At 50.1% G+C, this 23628-nt stretch overlaps 1 protein-coding gene across 2 annotated transcripts in view; it reads left to right on the forward strand.

Moving 5' to 3' along the window:
* The window catches only part of PPP1R16B (protein phosphatase 1 regulatory subunit 16B), a 43277-nt gene that overhangs the window by 14274 nt on the left and 5375 nt on the right, over positions 1-23628 (forward strand). For both annotated transcript variants that reach the window (XM_054391975.1, XM_054391976.1), the window contains exons 2-5: positions 18180-18250; positions 21746-21891; positions 22230-22333; positions 22642-22766. In XM_054391975.1, the coding sequence (XP_054247950.1) occupies positions 18180-18250; positions 21746-21891; positions 22230-22333; positions 22642-22766 (446 nt within the window). The remainder of the gene's footprint in view (positions 1-18179; positions 18251-21745; positions 21892-22229; positions 22334-22641; positions 22767-23628) is intronic.

Below are 23628 nucleotides of genomic sequence, written 5' to 3' on the forward strand. Positions count from 1 at the left end.
GGATCTCCCCCTTTGCAAAGCTGCTGGCGCAGTCGAGAAGGAAACAGTTTTGTAGCGAGTTATCCTCCGTGGTGGTTGTATGTGATGACTAAAATCTCCTCGCTTTGTTCCCGACGTCCTTAATGCACTCGATCAGGATGGAAAGGCAGATGGAGGGAAGGGGAATCTTCCCCAGACGCTCACACAGCCCCTCCCTGCCTCCAGACTGGTTTGGGTTTTCTCTTGTGATAACTTGACAGGGCTCAGCAGTTTTCACTGAGCTATTTTTTCCTTGAGAAAGTGAAGTGTTGTCTGTAAGGGGAGATGTGGTACCCTTTGTGACATGGGCATGTGGGACCTCATCCAGGATTGGGGCCAAATAGGACCCATCAGGGGATGAGCACAGCCTGGCCCCTGTCTCTCACTGCTGGCTGGGTCCTGGGGATGTGCTTCAACAGCACATTTCTCCTTTGGAAATACCAGAAAGGATGGGATGGCCAGCCAAGAAGTTGAGGCAACCTTGTCATTCAAGTTTAGTCCACTCTCTGAAGAACCAACTTGATTTAAATACTCTGTGGTGGAGGAAGGAAGGACCAGATGGTTGCAAAGCATCCTAAAGCTGCTGACAATGCAATGACCTCTTATAAGAGTCCCTTGAAGAACCTTTTTCAAATGCTCTTGGATTTTTATTGCAGAACAGAAATCCAGGAGGGGGAGTTGCACATCTTGCCCAGCTGCTCTGGGACCCGGGTCTACCTGAATTCCCATCAGCTGGGGGCTCCTGTGACTGATGCTGGTGGGCTGGTGCTAGGGTGGAGGAGGTGGCTTTGCCTTACGTCTTGTTCTCTTCCCACGGTGACTCTGCACATCCCAGCTGCTGTGATTCGTTCCTCTCCACCTGCAGTGGGGATGGCCCTGTTTGAACCTCACCCTCATGTGCTGAGCATTCATCTCCTCTTTTATGGGTGCTTCATTTACTGAACTCTGGTGCGTGTGTTCTCCTCTTTCGTCTCCTTGATGCTGTTGTGCACAGAGCATCTCAAACCAATTTGCTTTACTGGGTGTCTCTAGAGTTACAGCCCACTTGAGGAACAACCTCACTGGGGACCATGGCTCCAGCAGTGAAGAGGTTAATGTGTTTGTCCCAAGAGCTGTCTGTGCCTCGTGCCAATCCTGATTGTCATCTTGCTCCTTTTAGCCCCTGCAGTTGTTCTGTCCCCAGAGCACTGTATGTGGCCATTTGATCCAGGAGGGACACAGGCTTGTTGGGAATCTGTTCCTTGCTCCAGTGCTCCTGGTGCCCTGTTAGGGTGGAAGAGGAGGCTGCTGCTCCTTCTTGTGTCCTCCAACTGAAAGTACCTGGTTATGTGTGGAGATCTTGGCCAGCAAAATGTGCTCCATCCCCTAATACTGAATCCCACAGCTGATGCAATTCAGGCAACCAGGACCTGTTTTAACTCACATTTTGCTGGTGATCCACTTCTTCCCAAGTGCACTGGATGGAGGAAAGGCAATGATCCTGTCAGGGCACGCAGCCAAGCCAGAGGTTCCAGTTGTAGGAGCTGGCAGCAGCCAGGGCAGAAGCAGCCTGCAGCCTTCATGTGCTTGTTTTACAAAGGGAGAATAGCTGCAATTTGGTTCAAGGTTTGTAGGTCAGGTTTCCATTATACAACTGCACTGGTTGCAGCTGCTCATGTGAGATCCAGACCTGGTTGGATCCTCCTGGTCTGGGGGGTGCCTTTCCCCAGGAATCATTCTTTGTACAATCATAGAATGGTTTGAATCAGAAAGAATGTTTTAGAGGTCATCTGGTCTGACCTCTCTGCAGTGAGCAAATGAGATGGACACCTTTATGATGAGGTGTACAGAAACAAACAGGATCTCTCTGTTGTAGCTCTGACTGTGGTGCTAATGGAGGCTTGGAGTGGGATTTGCTTCTCTGAAACGTGGGAAATGTCTCAGAAGTGTTTGTTACTAACAGCTGCTTGGGAAGAAATCTATTCTTTTAAGACTGTTTTGTTTGTTTTTTTTTCCAGACCAAGTAGGACCAAAAATAGTGGAGGGAGGGATGTAATTGATCACAGGTCTGGTGATGGGGATCAGATCTCCTGCATCTCCCCAAACAGGTACAAGTGCTCTTGGCACAAGTCCCACAGAGCAGGCAAATCTCTGCCCACCTTTGAAGGACAGAATTGGTTGTGTGAGGAAGGTTATAGCCCTGGTTTGGAGAGGAAGAGTGCAACCCTTCCACTTCATTTCATAAAGGATAGAATGGTCTATGGTGTCTCCAGGAACCACAGCACTTGGACTCTTGTCCTCACTTGCTCTTGCAAAAGGTATTAAGATGCTACAGGCTTCTTCTGCTGGGTGCTGATCAGAACCAGCATCTGGTGTTCTTTCCAGAAAACCAACACCTGGTATTCTGTCCAGAAGCTGGCCCACTTGCTCAGCTATACTCAGTGCTGGAGATGCTGAATTTTGGGTTTAGTGGTAGGAAAATGTAGTGGAGTGTCCAGCCCAAGGGCTTGCATGGAACTGCACTGCTTCCCAGTACTGTGCACGAGCCTTGAACTGACTCCCAGATTCCTGTGCTGGTACTGGGGTCCAGCCCTGCAACCTGTGAAGTTGTGCTGCCAGCAGAGCAGTGCAAGCAGCCACTCAGGCAGTAATTATTTTAATGAATGTCCCAAAGGGGGTTTAGCTACTGAAGCATTTTGTTGTTACTGTAAATTTTCTAGTCCAAATATCAGACTGGGATTGATGGGAGGTGATGGGGAGCTCAGGTCTGGCTTTCCTCTTGTCCTGATGTTCCAGGTGTGGGGCTTGCAGGTAATTTCATGATGCAGCTTTTTCTCCTGTGTTGCACAGAAGCAGCCATGGCAGGGTGTAAGGAGGTCCTTCCTGTCTGCTCATGTGCAGGTGTGAGGGATGCAGTGAGTAGAGAACAACCTGCCAGCCAAGCCCAGGGGATGGATGTCACCTTTCTTGCACTGTGACAGCTAAAAGGTGGCCCCATGATGCTTGGGCTCTTGCAGTGGTAAATATGTAATGAAACCCCCCCCTGATGTGAGGGATCTGCTGCTCTCATAAGCAAAGAGGATGGAATAAAATGGCTCATTAACAGGACTGGCTTTAATACAGAAGTAAGTGGATTTTTCACCACTGTGGAGAGGAGAATGGGTCCTGCCATTGCTAATGGCAAAACCTAGTGGGGAGTTTTAATGACTCTTAATTGTTTTGTAAACCAGTTTTCTTGGGAAATGCAATCCTCTGGCAAACTGAAGCTCCTCTCCACTGCTGCAGAAAAGGAAAACTCTGAACTGCTCTGCTCTGACTCTGGCTGAAGAATGTATGGGAGGCATTCAGCTGGCAGTACCAACATGGAGAGCTGGACAGGGTCTTTCATCCCAGGGTAGGAGACCTCTCAAAGGGGTGGAGAGAGACAAGTGGGATGTGCTGCTCTCCCTCTGCTCCCTGCAATTCCTTGTTCCCAGCATGGAGGTTCTGGGATCTGAACACCTTCAATGTTGAGAGCTACTGCTCTGATAAATGGGATGCTTTAAACCTGCATACGAGCTGGAGGAAGGAGGTGTAGTTTAATTTGCTGGTTCAAAGTGTGTAATTAATAAGCTCAGCATGTAAATACAAAATAAAATCAATCAATCACAGTGTGAGCTGAGACTGAAGTGCTCATCTCTGAAACATCAGTGACCTGGTCTGAAGCACTAAGGCAAAGCATTTCCTGAAGGAGAATTTAATCTCTTTTCCTCTTTACATTAAGTAAAAAACCTCAGACTGACCCCAAAGGCTGTCAGAGCAGTCTTGTAAGTGGTGGGAGTCCTGAGCTCACATCTCCAGTATGGGTCTGGACCATTTCTCCCCTCCTGTGAGGCAGCATCCATGTGTCTCTGCTGCCACGTATGCAACTCCTCAGCCCTTTGTGAGAGGGAGCTGTTTTTTTTCTCTCTGCCCAGCTCTGATCTGAAGGGGTTTGCTGAATTCAAGCTGTAGTCTGCAGATGAAAGTTTTAAGCTGACTGAGATGGCTTTTGCAAGTGAAGGAGTCGCTCACTAAAAAAGAAAAGTGCTCCTGAGCCCCCTGTGTGGTTTCTTTCTTTTCTGCATCAAAGTGCAGGAAGCTCAGCAGAGGGGAGCTGGCAGCAAGATCTGTCATGTGGTGAGCCCACAGAGGGCTGGCACCTGCATGTCTGCATGGTGGGAGTTGGAAAGGACCTCTGGGAATCAACCATTCCAACCCCCCTGCTAAAGCAGGGCACCCACAGCAGCTTGCCCACGATCACAGTGTCCAGGCTGCTTTGGAATCTCCAGAGGAGGCTCCACAACCTCTGAGCAGCCTGCTCCAGGGTTCTGGCACTCTCACAGCAAAGAAGTGTCTCCTCTTCTTCAGGTGGAACCTCCTGGGTTCCAGTTGGTGTCTACTGCCCCTTGTCCTGTCACTGGGCACCACTAACAAGAGGCTCCATCCTCTTGCCCCCCACCCTTTAGCTCTTGCTGTGCATTGAGCAGATCCCCTCTGGGGCTGCTCCTCTCTGGCTCAACAGCCCCAGGGCTCTCAACCTTTCCTCCTCACAGAGATGCTCCAGGCCCCTCAGCATCTTTGCAGCCTCTGCTGGAATCTTTCCATTAGTTCCCTGTCTCTGGGCTGTGGCTGAGGTGGGTGAAGGCAACAAGTGGGACTTTTTTGTTTCTTCACTTTCTGCTAAGTCTAAATGACCTGTCAAGTCTTCAAGCTGCTTCCTCGTGGGCTAATCTCCCAGCAACCATGAAGTTGTTATCTATATTGCATCACCCAGCCTGGGAACACTCATGCTGAGGTGGTGGGAAGCAGAAATTACACAGAACTTGTGACAGAAGAAGTTTGAGGGAGTTTTCATCTTTGTCTGCTGGGGCAGGTGAAGTATCTTTTAAAACAAGGCAGGCTGCATGCTCAGCACTTGACACTCAGGTTATAGACCAGGTTGGATCACTGGGTGCCTGCTTGGGTTTGACCTAATTTAAAGGTCTTTTATGTAGTCTGTGAGGAGTCATGGAGGGGCATTTCAAACCTTCTTTGATAAAATTAGGAAATATTAGGGAAATGAACTTTTTGCCTGCTGTTCTTCTGTTTTATCTTTTCAACTTGGCTGCTCAAGGTGATAGTTCCTAAATCTGGACTGCAGAACGTCCTGTTTTCAGCTGGGACAGAGTTAATTTCCTCACCAGTAGCTGGTGCAGTGCTGTGTTTGGATTTAGTGTGAGGACAAGGTTGGTATCACACTGATGTTGAGCTGTTGCTCAGTAGAGCTTACACTAGGTTCTGGACTCTGCAGTTTGCTGTGCTCTGCCAGAAGATGGGGTGGGGGATAATGGCCAGGACAGGTGACCCACACTAGCCAAGGGGATATTCCACACCACAGGACATCATGCCCAGTGTATAAACTAGGGGCAGTTGGCTGGGAGAGGCTGATTGCTGCAGGGGCATTGGCCAGCAGTGATGAATAATTGCACTGTGTATCTCTTCTCTGTCTTGGCTTTCATTCTCTATTTGGTTATATTCCTTTTCCCTACTACTATCAATATTGCATTATTGTTTGATTTCACTGTAGTTAGCAAACTGTTCTCATCTCACCCCACAAGTTTTACTTTTTGTTTTCCCTCTTCCCCTCCCTACCCCACTGGGAGGGTTGAGGAGTGAACAGACAGCTGCATGGTGCTTGCTTGCTGCCTGGGGTTAAACCACAACACACAGTTACAAACCTGCAGCCAGCTGATGCTGTGATCTTTGTTGCACAGACCATCCTCAACCAGATCAGGCCTAGGAGGTGGACAGTCTCCAGCTCCAGCCCCTGGCTGGGGGGGGGACCAGTGTCCTCTGTGCACAGCAGCCATGCCATGGATTTGTTTCTCCACCTTGTCAGGCCTGTTCCTCTGGCTGCAAGTGTTGCTGTAGCTGTGAAAGAGCTGCAGCTCTGCCAAGCTCAGGTGTTAGCTTCAGACTCAGCCTTAAATGTATGAGCTGCTTTCCATGCAGTGCTGAATACCTTTGATGGTGATCACAGAGCAATTCTCACGACTTCTCTGGGGGGAGGGGGAGGTGTTGCTGGTTGCCAAGGGCTGGGAGGGCCATCCCTGTGGCTTTCTCATCCATTTGGTTCTGCTGAAAACAAATTTGAAGCCTGGGGAGCTGGGGGTCCTGGGTATTTCTGGGCAATGCCCCTGCTTGGTGTGCACTGGTGCAAGGGTCACCCGCCCCTCAGGCCAGGTCCCACCAAGGGGCAGCATGCTGACAGCTGAGAGACTTTGTGCAGTTGCTGGGTGGCTGGTGACAGCTGCCCACTGTCTCTGTACCTTGAGCTGTCAGCAGGCTGTCATGGGCACCACGGGGCAGCAGCTGTGCCAGGGTGATGCACAGCATTGGGGGTTGCTTTGGGACTGGAGGTGCTGGAGCTGTAGAGCAAATGGAATGTGCTTTATCCTTAATGTACAAGAGAAGGTCTAGACTGTGTGATAGCTGCTGAGAGGGAAACTGGAAGAGAAGTGATTTGAAACTTGGGGGCAGTAGTGGCATTTGATCAGCCCTGGAAACTTGCAGACTGCTGGGATCTGGGCTTGTGAGAGAGGGGATGGGAGAAGGGAAGTTGTGCTGGCTGGGTTGCTAGTGAAGATCAGGAAGGGTTGCCACGAGTGGGCTTGGTGACCAGACATGCTTCATTCCCCACCTTGGTGACAGCATCATGCCTGATTTGTAGCTAAACAAAGTGTGGGCCACACTGCAAGCCCTTCAGATCACCTCACTCCTCTACCTTCTGCAACTTGCTCTCCTTGCCCAAGCCAGGTCCTCAATGTGGTCAGCAAACAGGACCAAGCTGAATGCTGGAGAGCTTCCCAACTGGGAGCTGATGCCAAGCCACAGCTTTGGTGTTCTGTGTGGAACATCCATGGGCACAGTTACTGAACTCTGTCAAACACTGTGTGCTGCTTGGGGTCTGGTTGCTCTTGGAGCTGTTAGCATGGAGACTTGAGCTGCTTTGCACAATCCCTCTTGGCTGAACAACAGAGAGGGCAGGGGTGAGGAAAGGAAGAGTTTCCTTGTGCTAAAAGGGCAGAGCTGGGACTTGGGACTCAAGGGCACCGTCACAGCTGTGCCATGGACTGTCACTGTGACCTTGGCAAAGAAACCTGAGCCTCCAGAGTCTGGGGACTAACTCAGGCTGAGATGTCACATCTGTGAAACGAGGCAAATACTGATTGTAAAATCCCAGGAGACAGCCTGGAGCTTACTCTGCTACCAGCAGCAGGGCTTTCAGACATCTCTGGATGAAAGGCTCTGCTGAAATTCAAATCTCTGAGTTGTGTGAAATTTGCTGCTGAATCATTGCAGGTTGCAAAAGCAGAAGAGTTGCTGGAGCTAAGGATGCTTCCATGGTGAAGTTCAGGTTGCTGCTAAACTTGCATGAAAGTAGCTCTTGGTTTTAAAGAGGAAACTACAATCTCTCTTTCTCTGAGCAAAAATAACGAGGAGGACTTCCTGCTTTGTAGACATTTCCCTTCCAGCACTGCATGGCCATGCAGTGTTTCCAGTAAGAACTGGTGCTGCCTGGCAGGGGTGATGGTTTAGCAGATTACACTTTAACTCCTGGTGTGTCCCCACAGGCTCCAGTGTGGGGTAATGGTGTGAGACACCTCTGGGCTGGGTGGGACCTGGGGGCTGGCACCAGCTCCCTCTGCTGCCATGTCACACAAAGATGTGTCTGAGAGGGCTGCAATACAGAGTGTGTCACACCACACTGAAACCTTGGCTGCCTGGCACCCTGTTCTGTGAGCAAAGCACGGGAGCAGACCTAAGGATGTGATGTGGTCCTGCATCTCTTAAAGATCTAGTCCCCAGTGTACTCATCATAAACTAGAGAGACAAAGTTGGAGGGGGAAAAAGAAAAAAAACACCAAAATGTGTTGAGCCAGGTCAGAGTGGGTGCTGCTGAGGGTGGAGAAGGTACCAAAACAGTTGGAGCTTCTCTAAAGACCAGTGCAAGGGTAGGGAAGCACAACAGAAAAATCAGAGAATCAGTCAGGGCTGGAAGGGACCACAAGGATCAGCCAGTTCCAACCCCCCTTCCATGGGCAGGGACACCTCACACTGGATCAGGCTGGCCAGAGCCTCATCCAGGCTGGCCTTAAGCACCTCCAGGGATGAGGCCCCAACCACCTCCCTGGACAACCCATTCCAGGGTCTCACCACTCTCATGGGGAAGAACTTCTTCCTCAAAATGTATCTCTGAAGTGAGACAGGCTGAGGAGCAGAGGAGGCAGAGAGCCCAGGCTGCTGGCAAGCTTCTGGTCTGTGGTGGGCAGGCTGTCACCACAGGGAATCATTTGGTATCAGTCCAGAGCAGCTTGAAAAGCAGGTATGTGTTTCCTGAGCCCTCCACCAAAACCTCTTTTCCGTTACTCTAAATAGAAAGTTTCCTGGTTTATAGCTGGGAGCCTTCAAAAGCATTCATGTGGCTCAGGTCAACACACAGCTGCTTAGCTGGGGCCAGAGGATGCCTGAAACATGAGCTGGGGCAGAGGCTGGAACCTAATAACACTTTCAAATGGCAATAGGAACTATTTCCTGCTACACAGAGCATATTAGGGTATCCTCTTGCTACCAGTGGCAGGCTGGCTCTGCCTGGCCCTCAGGGGTTATTGCACTTCTGTGGTTGGACTTGATGATCTTAGAGCTCTTTTCCAACCACAACAGTTCTATGATTCTGCTCCTCAGCTCACCTGCAGCTGTGTTCATGCAACTGGCCACGTCCTGAGCTGCAAAATTTACTTCCTGGCACCATTGTTCTCTCTTATCTAAGCACTTTTTAAGCTGCAATTTCTTTTTTATTAAAGCCATTTAGTTAGTTAGTTTAATTTTTGGCTGCATTTCCTTTTTTTTTTGGTAACCTGAAAGATTTATTTTCCCAATAAGATCAGTCCAATAGACTGAGGTGATGTCCAGTAGAGATCAGAGGTGATGGCTGCTGCATGTCTCAGTAGATAGGTTTTGGTCCAAGGCATCAAAAGTACTTTCTGAACAGGTTACATCCAAGTGGGCTCCCCTGTGCTGCTCAGACCACAGGCTTTGATGCTGTGTTTCTGGGTGGGTTTGCATGCATGGCTTCCAGGAAGAACTGTTTGTAGGAAGCAAGCTGGAAGTAGCCTGAGCTGCAGGAGGACAGGAGGACTTGGTCAAACCTGGCTCTGTAGGTGCTCTTTGTCTAACTCTGCCTGAAACATGCAGGGAAGTGAGGTGTGCTGCTTACATCTGCCAAACCCAACATTCCAGGTAGGAATTCCAGAGATGCAGGTTCCTACCAAGCCTCTGCTGGAGGACCTGGCTGTCCCTCAGACAGACTTTCTGTCAGTGTCCCTTACTCAGGCCCCTGGCTCATGTGGATCTGACTGCAGTAGGACAATTCCCTCTGTGTGTTCTCAGTGCTGCCTGCTGAGTATCCTGACAGCTAGCACTGATCTGCTCATCCCTGCAGCTTCTGAGTCATCCTGGGGAAACTTGGCCTTGGCCTTCTTGATTGAAACCTCCATAAGTCTGACTTCAGTTTGGTTTTTTAGTACTTTTTAAATTGGCACTGTTCAGATACCTACTCCAAAATGCCTCTTAAAGAGAGAAGAGGCTCTTTGGCAGCCCAGGTGTCCCTGTTGCAATGATATCAGGGAATCTGCTCTCCTGGCTCCCTGCCCACAGAAATCCTGCTGCAGGCAGCTGAGCCCAAGGGTTATATAAAGCACTCATCCCTTTTCAAGCCCAGCATCTGTGTAAAAACCATACCAGAATGATTTATTCAATAACAGATGAGGAATGGGAAACCAAGAAAATAATCTGGGGCTGTAGTTCTCCTGGATGTGTTTCGTGTCTCTTGCATGGACAAATTCCACTGTTAGCCTGAGCAGCAGGAGATGATGAGGATGCTACAGCCTCAGAAAATCCTTGTCAGATGGCAGCATCCTCTAATATTTATTTTTTTCCCCTCTTGAAATGAATTTGGCTTTGTTTCTGCTGCCTCCTTTGGGCACTGCTGGTTGCAGATGGGTAACTTGCACACTGTTACTTCCCTGAGTAATCCCAAGTGGATGGCAGCCATAAAAGAAAGCTGCTTCTGCAGCACCAGCACTGAGTGGATTATCAGAGCCTGAAGCCCTGGAGATGCAGGAAAAATGTGGGATGCAGTAGGGTTTGAGCAGCTGGCTGTGGTCCATTCATCCAAGATGCAGCTGCAGGATTATAGAATCATAAAATCATTTTGGTTGGAAGAGATCTTTAAGATCACTGGGTCCAACCTGGCAGTGCCAGGTCCCTACTAAAGCCTGTCCCTCAGTACCACTTCTCCAGGGCTTTGGAACACCTCTAGTGGGGACTTCACCACTGCCCTGGCTGGCCTGCTACGGAGCTTGACAACACTTCTGGGGAAGAAATTGCTCCTCATGTCCAACCTAAACCTCCCCTGGCACAACCTGAGGTTGATTCCTCTTGTTCTGTCACTTGTTTCTAGGGAAAAGAGAACAACCCTCACCTCAGTCCAACCTCCTTTCAGGGAGCTGTAGAGAGCCAGAAGCTCTCACTTCAGCCTCCTCTTCTCCAGGATGAACACCCCCAGCTCCCTCAGCTGCTCCTCACCAGCCCTGTTCTCCAGCCCCTTCCCCAGCTTTATTGCCCTTCTCTGGACCTGCTCCAGCCTCTCAATGTCCTTCTTGGAGTGAGAAGCCCAAAACTGTGCCCAGTATTTGAGGTGCAACCTCAGCAGTGCTGTAGACAGCTCTCCCCTTACAGTGTGGGTCTTGGTGCTCTGGTGCTGTGCAGAATCATCAAATATTTGGGGTTAGAAAGGACCAGTGAAGGACAGGGGTCACAGCAAAGAGCAAAAAATGATTGAAACAGACCCAAAGAGGGGGAGAAGAAGTGGACCTTGTGCATGAAACACATTTGTGAGCTGCTGACAACTCTCACTTGCTGTCAGAATGAAACTGGAGTATGAAGCAGATTCTGCAGGAAGAGGCTGGTCAAGGATGTGTCCTCTTAAGCAACAGGCAGCAAAATCAGACACAGATTCTTCCTTGAGAGAAGCAGCACCTGGGGCTGAGTGTAGCTGTGTGCAATGTCCCTGCCTGTGTGACTGTGGCACAGAGCAGATGGGGCTCTGCTGGCCTCTTCCCAAACTTCCCAGATTTTGTGGCTATGTGAGAAGGAAAGTGTGTGCCCAGCTCTAAACTGGGTGGGAGGTGTCTTAACAGGCTTTGAACCTTCCTCAGAACGCTGGGTGAGCCATCATTATGGGATGGCTCTGTTGTAGCTCAGCAGGCAAACGGGGCCATGTGTATTTTTAGCTGTGCTGAATGTTTGAAGCTGCCTGAGTGTGGGATTTTTGTTTTCTGTGGGTGGGGTTTTGTTGTGGTGGTGGTGGTTGTTTTGGTTTGGTTTTTTTGGTTGCTTGGGTTTCTTTTTGTTTGTTTGGGGGTTTTTTGGCTGTTTGTTTGTTTGTTTGGGTTTGTCTTTTAAGAGTCCATGATGGACCAGGATGGGCTCTCAGCTGTACCTTGCAGAGAGTGGAGGGTAAGGCTGAGGAAGTTCATCCTGCTGTTGTTGAGGGCTTAGTTATGCTCTTCAAGAGGAATATCACAGTCTGCTGTGTTGGGAAGCTGGATGCTTTGCTGGCAGAGTGCTTCTAGCTGCAGTGCTCTTTTCCTGGCAGTGTTTCTCCTGTGTAATAACTGTCCTTGCAAAACCATGGCCGTAAACATGCAGCTGCCAAGTAGCTGAGCCCATCCACAGGACCATGCCTGGCAGGCTGGGGATCAGGCTCTCTAGACCTTTGCCAACACATCAGTGTGGCACAGACACCACTGGTATCTCATGACAAGTAATTCTGGGCAGAGTTCCTTCTGCTGTGCTGGGGGTCAGACTAAAGCTCCATTTGGATTGGAGGCTGGAGAGTTGGGCAGAGGGCAACCCAAGGAACTTCAGCAAGGCTAAAGTCCTGCACTGGGGAGGAATAATGTCCTGAACCAGTAAGGATTGACTGGAGGAAAAGCAGCTCTGTGGAGGAGGATTTAGGAGAGCTGGTGGACAACAAGGTCACCATGAGCCAGCAATGTGCTCCTGTGTGGCCAAGAAAGGAAATGATCTCCAGGGCTGCATTAAGGAGAGTGTGGCCAGCAGGTCAAGGGAGTTTCTCCCTCTGCCCTAGTGAGAATGCACCTGGAGCACTGCATCCAGTTCTGGGCTCCCCAGTTCAACAGGGACAGGAAACTACTGGAAAGAGTCCAGCAGAGGCTACAAAGGTGCTGAGGGGCCTGGAGCATCTCTGTGAGGGGGAAAGGCTGAGAGCCCTGGGACTGAGAGCCTGGAGAAGAGCAGCCCCAGAGGGGATCTGAGCAATGCTCAGCAAGAGCTAAAGGGTGAGGGGCAAGAGGATAGGGCCAGGCTCTTGGCAGCAGTGCCCAGTGACAGGACAAGGGGCAGTGGGCACAAAGTGGAACCCAGGAGGTTCCACCTGAACATGACAGGACAAAAAACTTCCTTGCTGTGAGGATGCTGGAGCCCTGGAGCAGGCTGCCCAGGGAGGTTGTGGAATCTCCCTCTCTGAAGAGATTCCAAACCCACCTGGGCTACCTGCTCTGGGTGTCCCTGCTTTAGGAGGGCTGTTGGCCTGGATGGTCCCCAGAGGTCCCTTCCAATCCCCACCATGCTGTGACTTCCAGCACACATCTGAATCCAAAGGAAACTTCATTTGGTTCAGTGACATCAGCTCTAAACATAGAAGAATCCTTCTGCTCCTCAGGGCAGCAGCAGCTTTGAAAGGTGGCCTGAGAGCCAGAAAGTGAACTAGAAGAGTTTAAATACTTTCCAAAAGGACTCACTGAGTGCCAACAAGTTCAACCTCAACTTTGAAAAACTAATGGCCTCTGTGTGTGTAAACTTGGATGACTCAAGCCAGTCTGCTTGCCAGTATGGACAATTTACTACTATAGTTGTTGGGGAGGAATCAGGACCTCCTGTCAGAAAGGTGGTGTTGGGCTTTATTTTTCCCTCCCTGGTGCCCATATCCATTTCAGGTGGCTTTTTTTTCTCTCTCTTTTTTCCTTATGAGTTATTAACTGTTGAGGTATCAAATGCTGGCTATAGATGGGAGTGTGACAGGATCTGGAATTCTATGCTGTAGCTTATTGACATAGGTGGAGCTGCCCTGACAAAGGTGTTTGTTTTTTTTGGTTTTTATTTTTTTCCCCTCCATGGAAAAGTCTTGTAATTTAAGGTCTTCTCTGGAAAAGCTGTTTCTAGTGTAAACTCAGAGAGAAGTAAGATGCACAAACCCCACAAGAGCTGTGGTATCTCTTCAGGTGAGAGAGCTGATTACCTCACACTGAATCCTCCTCAGGGCCTCTGCAGTGAGTTTTTTGTCTTCCCCCTGATTTATTGGGTTTGGGGGAAAGTAAGTGAGGCTTGGACATGCTTGGGAGGGGAAGGGGCTCCTGAGAAGCAGGTTTGTTGTGTTGGGGGAGGAGAATCTGTTTGAGGACCTGTGATGGAGGGGGACTGAAAACCTAGGCTGTATTTTCACAGCTGTTGGGGGAGCTTTTCCCATTTAACACAGCACAGATGTGAAAGGTAAAATGTAAATGGATGATTAATGCACAGCACTGCTGGCATGTGAGAGGTTCAATTATCAGCAGAGCACGCAGGATGATGGAAAATACTTGGGAGTGATTGTTCAGTTAATAGCATTTGCAATGAATTATTCACAACAATTTGTTCACCCAGCTCTCACTGTAATCATTTGTAGCCCTTCACTGGCTGGGAGCTTGGAAACTGCTTCCCACAACTTGTGCCTGACAGGTAATCAGCTCTATCCACACACGGAAGGATCTCCATGGATCCAGCCCCTGCTCCACACCTACACATCAAGGACAGATTTTCCACAGCTCAGCATTTCAGGGCTGAGCTCTCCTTAAGAAGTTAATCATGAGTGTTGAAGTGGAGGCTGCTGCCTGCTGGGCACACTGATGGGACCTGTCAAAGCCCATTCTGCTGAGCATGCAGTGACCTGAGCTTGCAGAGGGGCTTGCAGAAGATCCATTTCCATGCTGTACTGGTTTGTGGGTGGGGAATCTTCCTCTCAGGAGTGGTGTGCTTGAGGCTTGAGCCAACAGAAGGTGATCAGCTGGCACTGAGTGATTAATGCATGTCTTTGAGAGCTGAAGTTCAAAGCTGCCCACCTGTGTGGCATCATTCATGCTTGGTGGTAGGAGGAGAAGGTGTTGAGGTTTTTGCAGTGAGGCATGTAGCTCTGGCATGCTTAAGGAGAAACACTTTGCTTGCTCAGGTCTCTCTCCCTGCTTTAACCAGAAGAGCACAGCAGTGGAAGTGCCACAGTGCTCAAAGCCCCAGACAGCATGACCTGGTTCCAGGGATAGGGCAGCTACCAGCTCTCTGGGGATCATGGGCCAGTGTCATACCACCCTCAGTGTACAAAAGTCTCTTCTGTCTAGTTAGAATCTCCTTCTTTTGTTTAAACCATCACCCTTTGTTCTGTCACAACAGGTCCTGCTCGAAACTCCATTCCCAGCTTTCTGATCAACCTCTTTAAGCTCCCAAAAGGTCTCCCTGGAGCTTTCTCCAGGCTGAACAACCCTAACTCTCTCAGCCTGTCCTTACAGCAGAGGGCTTTCATCCCTCTGATCATTTTTGTGGTGTCCTCTGCCACCTCTCCAACAGGTCCAGGTCTATCCTGTGCTGTGCTGCCTTCATGTCCCTCTGCAGGGAGCAAGGGGTGATGATGCCACTCTTTGCCACTCAGTTCTCTGCTGCTGGAAGTGGTAAGAACTGGGGCTCCATTCTGCTGTGAGCTTGGTGGGACACTGGGTAAAACTCCTCACTTGTAATAGGAAGCACAGTTCTTGGAGACTTCTGTTTGCTGTCTGGAGCATGAGGAATACCAAAGGAATACCATCTGACGTCAGGAAAAAGAGCCAGGACTGATTTCTGCCCAGCCCTGTGCTCCTCTGCTGAGCACTGAGGTGCAACCTTCATCTTAGGACTATTTGGAGAGGAGTTTGACCTCTGTTCATGTCTCATTGGTACCACATCCATACCTAGCTTTGTTATCTGACTCTTCTCTGCCTTTCTTTTCTAGCATCTTGTGATTGTCAGCCTTTGGTGTTTTGGGCAACGCTGGGAAATGTTTTGAGGGCTGTGGTGAGCTGGTCCCAAGGGCAGATGGGAGGTGTGCTACAAACATGAGGACTGCTGCAGGGGTTAGTGGAGAAATCAAAGCTGCTTTAGGGTAAGACAAATCCTGCTCTGAATCTTAACCCTTCAAGGGCTCTTACAAGCTCTGTCAAGCCATGATTGCAGAGCCTTCAACAAAACCCCCAGACTCCATAACAAGCTGGGATTTCTGCTACTGCTTCTTCCCATGGAGGGACAGCACTTGTAAGGTTAATCTGCCAGCATCTACTTGCCCAAGTCTCCATAATCAGGCAGAACATGATTGTGGAGCTGCATGTCATTAGTACACAATGGCTTTGAAATGACTGAGATTGAATTAAAACCCTCATGGCAGAGCCTCCAAAGCAAATGAGAGACAGCCAGACCCACTGGTGAAGGACTCAGCCACCCCTCAGCTGGGATTAGGAGGAGGGCAGGAGCTTGGGGCTGGCCAGGAACAGCAGAAGCATGGTCATTAAACTGGATGTGCTGGCTGGGGTTCAGCACTCCTGTTGCTTGGAGATGCATGGGGAGAGGGGGGTGTGTGAGAGCTGAGCTCAGCATGGGCTTCCTGCTCTGCCCTTCCAGCTGGAAAAGCTCCGAGTCTTCAGCCTCCCAGTGCTGGGAGATGAGTTGTGTGCTTTGTTGTATTCAGCTCTCTCCTGTCAGTTTCACTGAGCAGGTGGCAGTGCCTTCAAGTTGTTCCCACCTGATGTAAATTCTGGGTGTGGAGTCCGGTGAAGCAATGCTAGCACAGAAACATTCAGCTTGGAAAAGCCCCTCAGGGTCACCAAGTCTAACCCAGAACCCTACTCTGCAAGGTTCACCCCTAAACCATAACCCCAAGCACCACATCAAACCACCTTTAAACACCTCCAGAGCTGGTGACTCCACCACCTCTCCAGGCAGCACATTCCAATGCCTGACCACTCTTGCTGGGAAAAGAATGTTTCCTAATGTCCAGTCTAACCCTACCCAGTCACAGCTTGAGGCCATTCCCTCTTGGTCTCCTGTGAGAGGAGATCAGCACCAGCCTCTCCACTGTGTCCTTTCAGGTAGTTGTAAAGAGGTCTCCCTCAGCCTCCTCTTTTCCAAACTAAACAGCCCCAGCTCCCTCAGTCACTCCTCATCAGATTTCTTCTCCAGACCCTTCCCCAGTTCCCTGTCCCTCTTTGTTGTATTCAGCTCCTTTGTGTCAGTTTCCCTGAGCAGGTGGCAGTGCCCTCCAGTTGTTTCCACCTGATGTCAATTCCAGCATTGGAGTCAGCTGAAGCAATGCTGTGACTGCAAAGTGTTTTATTTCCCTTCTCTCTGCTTTTTTCCCTTTGTTTTTGACAATGTCAGACCAAACAAAAAGTTCACTTTGGTTTCGGTTTGCTGCTCTTGAGAGTGCATTTGGATGGAAGGGCAATGGATGGAAGCTGAGGCATAGGAAGTTCTGTGGAAACAGGAGGAAGAATTTTTTCACTGTGAGGGTGACAGAAGGCTGGAACAGGCTGCCCAGGGGGGTTGTGGAGTCTCCCTCTCTGGAGAAACTCAAAACTCACCTGGATGTGTTCCTGTGTGATCTGCTCTGGCTGGGGGGGGTTGGACTGGGTGTTCTTTTGAGGTCCCTTCCAGCATTCTGTGATTCTGTTTATTTCCCAGAGCTTTCAAACAGAGCTTCATAAATCTGCACTGATGTCACTGTGGATGTGGTTTCCCCCTTCTGCTTTGGGTGCCAGCAGTGCTCTGTGCCCAGGGACAGCCCTGCAGATGGGTTTCCCTCTGGATGGGATGTGCTGGGGAAGGAGCCTCTAGGAGCAGGAGAGTGAGCAGTCAGAAGCAGCAGAAGCAAAGGCTGCAGGATGCTTTGAGAGCTACCAGCCCTGCAGTCATTTTGACTGCCAGCTCTGACAATGGTGATTGCCCTCTCAGCTTTGTTAGTGTTGCTTTTTCTACAGCTCTGGTTTCAATTAGTGGTTGCAAGTTTGCCATCAAATGTGATGAGGCTTGTTGCTACCTTGGCCTCAAGGAGGTGATTAAGAACCTCTGGCTTGTGCCTGTGCTGTCTGTGACATTTGAGGTGGGAAAAGCATTAGGTAGTGCAATCTCTGGAGAAAAGCAGGGAATGAGCAAGTAAACAGCAGAAAATGGATAGAGATCATCAAGATCTGTCAGCAGCCTTGAATTTGAAGAGTTTCCTGGTGTGGCTGTTAGTTTATACCCCCTGCCAGCCATGTTGCAAGATCTGTTGCAAGTTTATACCCCCTGCAAGATCTGTACCACAGAGCAAACTTTGTTTTTCACCTGGGTCCTAAGGACTCTTCCTGTGTTTCAGGAATTTGCATTGGAATGGAATAAATCTTTTCCTTTCTGCCCAAAGGCACGATTCAAAAACAAAGCCTCTGGGAAGAGTTCTTCAAATAGCCAACAGCTTATGTGAAGTGTCCAAAGCAGCCCTGGTGCATTTCAGATGTGGGAGGCCCCTGAACATATCAGACTTCTCATCTCAGAGTGTAATTTCTTGAGGCAAGACCTCATCCCTCCCACAGTGAGAGATCTCTAATGGTTGTAACTCAGGAGCCCCAAATCACCTTTGATTGCCTCTGAGCTCTCCTGGGCTGCAGCGTGCAGAGGCTGCTCTGGGGTGCTGCAAAGCACAAGATAAAGCTGCTGCCTGCTCCACCACAACCACACAGCTAGGACAGCTGCAATTAATAGCAGTCTCCTGTGGAAGGAGGCTGGGGAAAGTTGTATGCTGGTGCTCTCTGCTGGATAAAACCTAGGTACCTCTTTTCTCACCAGCACTGTGATGGCTGTGGGCTCATGCCAGTGTTGGGTTCTCAGCTGCAAGGTCTCCTGCAGCACTGCCTGCACTGGGACACCCTGTCTTGAAGTGTCTGAAAGCAGGAGGTGTGCTAGGAGTGCTGGTCTGACTTCTTTCCTCCTGTCTCCTTCCCTTACAGTATGTTACCTGCTGAAGAGCAACATCAGCCCAGACCTGTGCAATGAAGATGGATTAACTGCACTGCATCAGGTGAGGCATGGGAGGAGGCCACAGCTCTGTCGTGCTCCACTCTTGTGTTTTCCTCCTACCCTCTGAGCAGACCTGTTGGAGAAAATAGAGGCAAATCTCATACTTCCCTTTTGAGCTCAGTTAAAGCAGTGAAGCCTCAGCATGTCATGCTGGCAATCCTGATTCTTGGGAAGCAAACCAAGATCAAACCCTTCTCTGCTGTGTCCCACCCTTTGTTCAGTGACAAGAGCTCAGGAATCAGTGCTGACCTGATTTCAGACCTGAACAACATTTCTTCTTCCCTTCAATTGTCTCAGGGTTGGGCTGTAAACTCTTAAAGCAAATTAGATTTAGGGAGTTTGGTAACCCATGAGTTTTGAAGCTGGCATAAATAAATGATGCACAAGGTGCTGGAGATCCTGCTGCTGCTCACTGCAGGCTCAGGGGCTTCCACAATCATAGAATCATAGAGAGTTTGGTAACCCATGAGTTTTGAAGCTGGCATAAATAAATGATGCAGAAGATGCTGGAGATCCTGCTGCTGCTCTCTGCAGGCTCAGGGGCTTCCACAATCATAGAATCATAGAGAGTTTGGTAACCCATGAGTTTTGAAGCTGGCATAAATAAATGATGCAGAAGATGCTGGAGATCCTGCTGCTGCTCTCTGCAGGCTCAGGGGCTTCCAGAATCATAGAATCATAGAATGGTCTGGGCAGAAAGGGACCTCCAGTAAGCAGGGACATTCCCAACTAGATCAGGTTGTCCAGAGCCTCATTGAGCCTCCCCTTGAATATCTCCAGGGAAGGGACCTCAACCACCTCCTGGGCAACCTGTCCCTTGGGCAAACTGTTCCACCACCCTCACAGTAAAGAACTTGTTCCTAAATATGCAATGAAAATCTGCCCTGCTCCAGTCTGAAGCCATTGCCCTTCATCCTGTCCCTGCAGGCCTTTGCAGACAGCCTCTCTCCATCCATAGAAGCCTGTATGAGATGGCAGCAGCTGATGGGCAGTAAAACACAGACCTGCTGTACTGGTGTGTGAGTCTGTGTCCTTCCCAAGAGCCTCTGCCCTGATCCCATAAGGGTTCTTCTGTTGTTCTTAAGGCCCCTGCCCTTGCCCCCCCTCCTGAGTCCTGATTCTCAGTGTGAGAGCCCCAGGACAGTCAGCCTGCAGCAGGCATGTGGCACTCGTTGTGCCTGGCAGCTGCTGCCTCCACTGTCACCCAGAACAGTGCCACCTTTGTCACACTCCCCCCGAGGGTAGAAAGGGGAGGGGACTTGTGGTTCTCTCACCATTAGCCCCTGCTGTCAATGCTCCTGCTGAGCCAGGGTTTGGGATTTGCTCTCTTCAAAGCTGGGCAGATGTTTGTTTAGAAGTGCAAATTGGCTTCTAGAAGAATAAACAGTCCCCAGCAGCAGCTCTTCCAAAGGATGTGACTCTGCACACAGAGAAACTGTCACAGCCTCATTGCTTTCCCTGCCAGGCACTGAGGCCAAGGAGAACCTCACCTTGCCCACTGAAGGGTTAGTGCTTGTAAAGATGCATTTGGGAGTTGAGGTGGGAACTTCTCATCCACCAGGATCAATTGAATCCCTGAAGCTCCTAAGTGAACCCCAGTGCCTGTTGGCAGTGGCTCCCAGTGAAGGATGCAGCTGCACTGCTGTGCTAACCTGGCTGTGTGACAGGTGTGATTTTTACCCTGGGAACAGAGACATGGGAAGGCTGCTTGTCACTCAGCTGCTGAGATGCTTGTGGTAGGCTGGAATTGAGCCTTGTGACAAGGCCAGCTGCAGAGCTGAGCTGTGAGTCTGCTGTGTGGCTCTGCAGCCCTGTGCAGACCCCACACTGCCATCTTGCACAGGATGGATCTTGGGTCAGTGTCTGACCTTGCACACATTCCTGCCAAGAAGTGAGCATGAGATGGATCAGAGAGCAGATTCCACCCTCCCCAAAGGAAAGTGGATAAGGCACTTGGTGCAGGCTCTCACAGGGACTGGTGTGAAGGCATTGAGGGTGCTGGGTTGGTTTTTTTCAGGAACTGAAAGATGCTCCCTGCAGTACCTCGTAGCTCTGGGAATGCAACTTGCATCTCTTCATAGAATCATTGTTCCAGTTGGAAAAGACCTGTAAGATCATTGAGTCCAACCCTTGACCTAACACCACCATGGCCATTAAACCATGTCCCAGAGTGCCATGTCTACACTTTTTTTGACCACCTTCATGGGTGGTGACTCCACCACCTCTCTGGGCAGCCTGTTCCAGTGAAGAATTTTTTCCTAATCTCCAACCTAACTCTCCTCTGGCACAATTTCAGGACATTTCCTCTCATCCTATCACCTGATACTAGGGAGAAGAGACCAACCCTCACCTGGCTCCAACCTCCTTTCAGGGAGTTGTAGAGAGCCAGGTGGTCTCCCCTCACCCTCCTCTTCTCCAGACTGAACAGTTCCCTCAGCCACTCCTCCAAAGCCTTCTTCACCAGACTCTTCACCAACTTTGTTGCTTTTCTCTGGACCCCCTCTAGCAGGTGAGGGACCCAAACCTGAGCACAGTATCTGAGGTGCAGCCTCACCAGTGCCCAGTTCATGGGGACAATCACTGCCCCGGTCCTGCTGGCCACACTATTCCCAATCAAAGCCAGGATGCTGTTTGCCTTCTTGGCCACCTGAGTATGCTGCTGGCTCATGTTCATCTGGTTCATCAACCAGCACCCCCAGATCCTGTCCTGCCAGGCAGCTTTCCAGCCACTCTGTCCCAAGCCTGGTGCATCTATGAGGTTGCGACCCAAGATAACTGTGGTAGGTAGTGTGAGCAGCTAAGACTTCTATCCACCACATGCCAGTGTGTGGGATTTTCCCTAAGGAAAGGGCTTGCCAGCTGGTCAGCTCACCCCCTGGCACATGGCTGTAGTGGTTATGTTGAATTTCTGCTGTGAGCTCTTGAGGATGGAAGATCCAGATCCAGTGGGATAGAAGCTGTGCATATTTGCTGTTGTTCCTTGCTGGTTCAGCCCCCAAACCAGAAGGTCCTGTAAAACACCAGGGGCCTTCAGTCTGTCTGGTGCAGGTGTTCTGCACCTTCCTGTCCTGCCTGTGCTCAGTTTGGTGTTTGGTGACACTTCTCCCAGGCAGCCAGCAGCAGACCAAGAGGACACAGTCTCAAGCTGTGCAGGGGGAAATTTAGGCTTGACCTTAACAAGAAGTTCTTCCCAGAAAGAGAGACTGCCCATTGGAGTGGGCTGCCCAGGGAGGTGGTGGGGTTGATGTCCCTGGAGGTGTTTAAGAAAAGCCTGGATGAGGCACTTAGTGCCATGGTCTGGTTGATTAGATAGGGTTGGGTGATCAGTTGGGCTTGATGATCTTGGAGGTCCCTTCCAACCTGGCTGATTCTGTGACTTGTTGCCAAACTCTTTAGGACAAAGTGGGTCTCTGTATTCAGGTACCCCAGTACAAGTGAGCAGGTGTGAGCTTCCCCAGGCTGAAAAGCCCATCTGTCTGTATCTCTTCCTCACCAGTGCTGCATAGACAACTATGAAGAGATAGTGAAGCTTCTCCTCAGCCACGGGGCCAATGTCAACGCAAAGGACAACGAGCTCTGGACTCCACTGCACGCAGCAGCCACATGTGGTCACATCAACCTGGTGAAGATCCTCATACAGCAGTAAGAGGCTTTTTGTGTCTGTCCCTTCCTGCAGAGCTGATTCTGCCCACAGCTTCTGTGGATGGAAAGCAAGGCTGCTGAGTACCTTGTGAGATGTGCAGCAGTGCTGATCACTGCCTGCTTTCAGGCTATTCCTGGGATTCCTTCCTGCTTGGAGTGGAATTTATCTTCTCCATCCATAGCTCCATGGCTTTGCTTCAGATCTTTCTTACCTCTCACAAACCCTGATGACATTTGGGCAACTCTTTCGCCCCAGCTGGTTGTTGCTAGGTATTTCTCCCAGTGTTTGGCACTGAGCTCTAGGATGCCTGAGGTCCTTTCTCTCTTTCTCCTTGCAGTGGAGCAGACTTGTTGGCAGTGAATGCAGATGGCAACATGCCATATGACCTCTGTGAAGATGAGCCAACTCTGGATGTCATTGAGACCTGCATGGCCTATCAAGGTAAGGAGAGTGAGTTCATGTGAAATATAAAAATGGGTCAATGTAGTACTAAAAATTACCTTGTTCCTCAGCTCTTGATTTGCCTCTGGAGAACAGCAGAGAGCTGCTGCCTGGCATAAATCCTTGGCACCTGACTCTGTCTAGCTTCTCTGGTTCCTAAATGATGATGAGCATGAAGGACAGCTGTCAGTGCCCTCAGCCAAGCAGCCTCTGACAAGGAGGCTATCAACCAGCAATTATGAAGTCTAATTTTACTCAACCAGCAGAGACAACTCCAACTCTTCCCTCTCTAACTGGAATTTGAACAGGGATCACACAGGAAAGGATCAACGAGATGAGAGCTGCTCCAGAGCAGGTCATGATCTGTGACATCCATGACATACTTGCAGCTGGACAAGACCTGAACAGGACAGATGCCCAGGGTGCTACGCTGGTGAGTGAAATGTTGCTGCAGCTTCACTTTTGTCTTCCCCCAGCCCGCAGGTTACCAAACCTGCCCCATGGCAGGGGTCACACAAAATCAGCACATACAAGGCACTGAGAGGAGTGAGCAAGACAGTTGGATCTTTTCCCCTGTTGCAGCTTGTTGTCACATAGGAACAGGCTCTGTCCATGAGTACAGCTGACATCATTTGCTGTCTAGCCCTGCACTTTTTGGAGCAAATCGCTTGCTCATGTGAGTTCTCTCAGCTGTCCAGCAGCTCAGGCCCTGCAGCAGGGCTGCTAAGCTCCTGGGTCTTTTCTACAGTAGCTGGTACCAGCAGCTCCCAAGGAAAGGTGCAGTAAGTCCCACAATGAGGAGAGCTGCAGAACACTGCACTTCTGCTGACCTCTGGGGAAATGGGACTGAATGACCTCCCACTAACCTCTTGCTTCTTGCTGGTCTCATAGTCTGATCTGATTGCCACAGAGGAGATGTGAGAGCCCTCTGGTTTTCTTGGGGCACTCTGGAGACTTTCTGCCTCCTCTCCTTTCTGCTTTGCATAGCATCTGGCTCATGCTGAGTCTCTGGAGTGCTGTGTTTATTCACATAGGATGGCATCGGCCCTGGGGCAGAGGAGAGCTCTGGAGACAGATGCACAGCACAAGGCAAGCTGTGCCAGGAGGCTGAACAATCCTAGTGGTGTTTCCTTCTGTTTCACCTGCAAACTTGTCTCTTCAATCCTTGTGTACAGCAGTCCTAATGCAGGCAGAGTTCAGTCAAGCCATCACATGTGTTGGGACTTTGATCTGACCCTGCTCCTCTGATGGCTGGGTCCAGACAGAACTGATATCATAGGGAATGAAGGGGGTTG

The sequence above is a fragment of the Indicator indicator genome, chromosome 24 (assembly GCF_027791375.1).
Source record: "Indicator indicator isolate 239-I01 chromosome 24, UM_Iind_1.1, whole genome shotgun sequence".
In the NCBI taxonomy this organism is placed as follows: Eukaryota; Metazoa; Chordata; class Aves; order Piciformes; family Indicatoridae; genus Indicator; species Indicator indicator.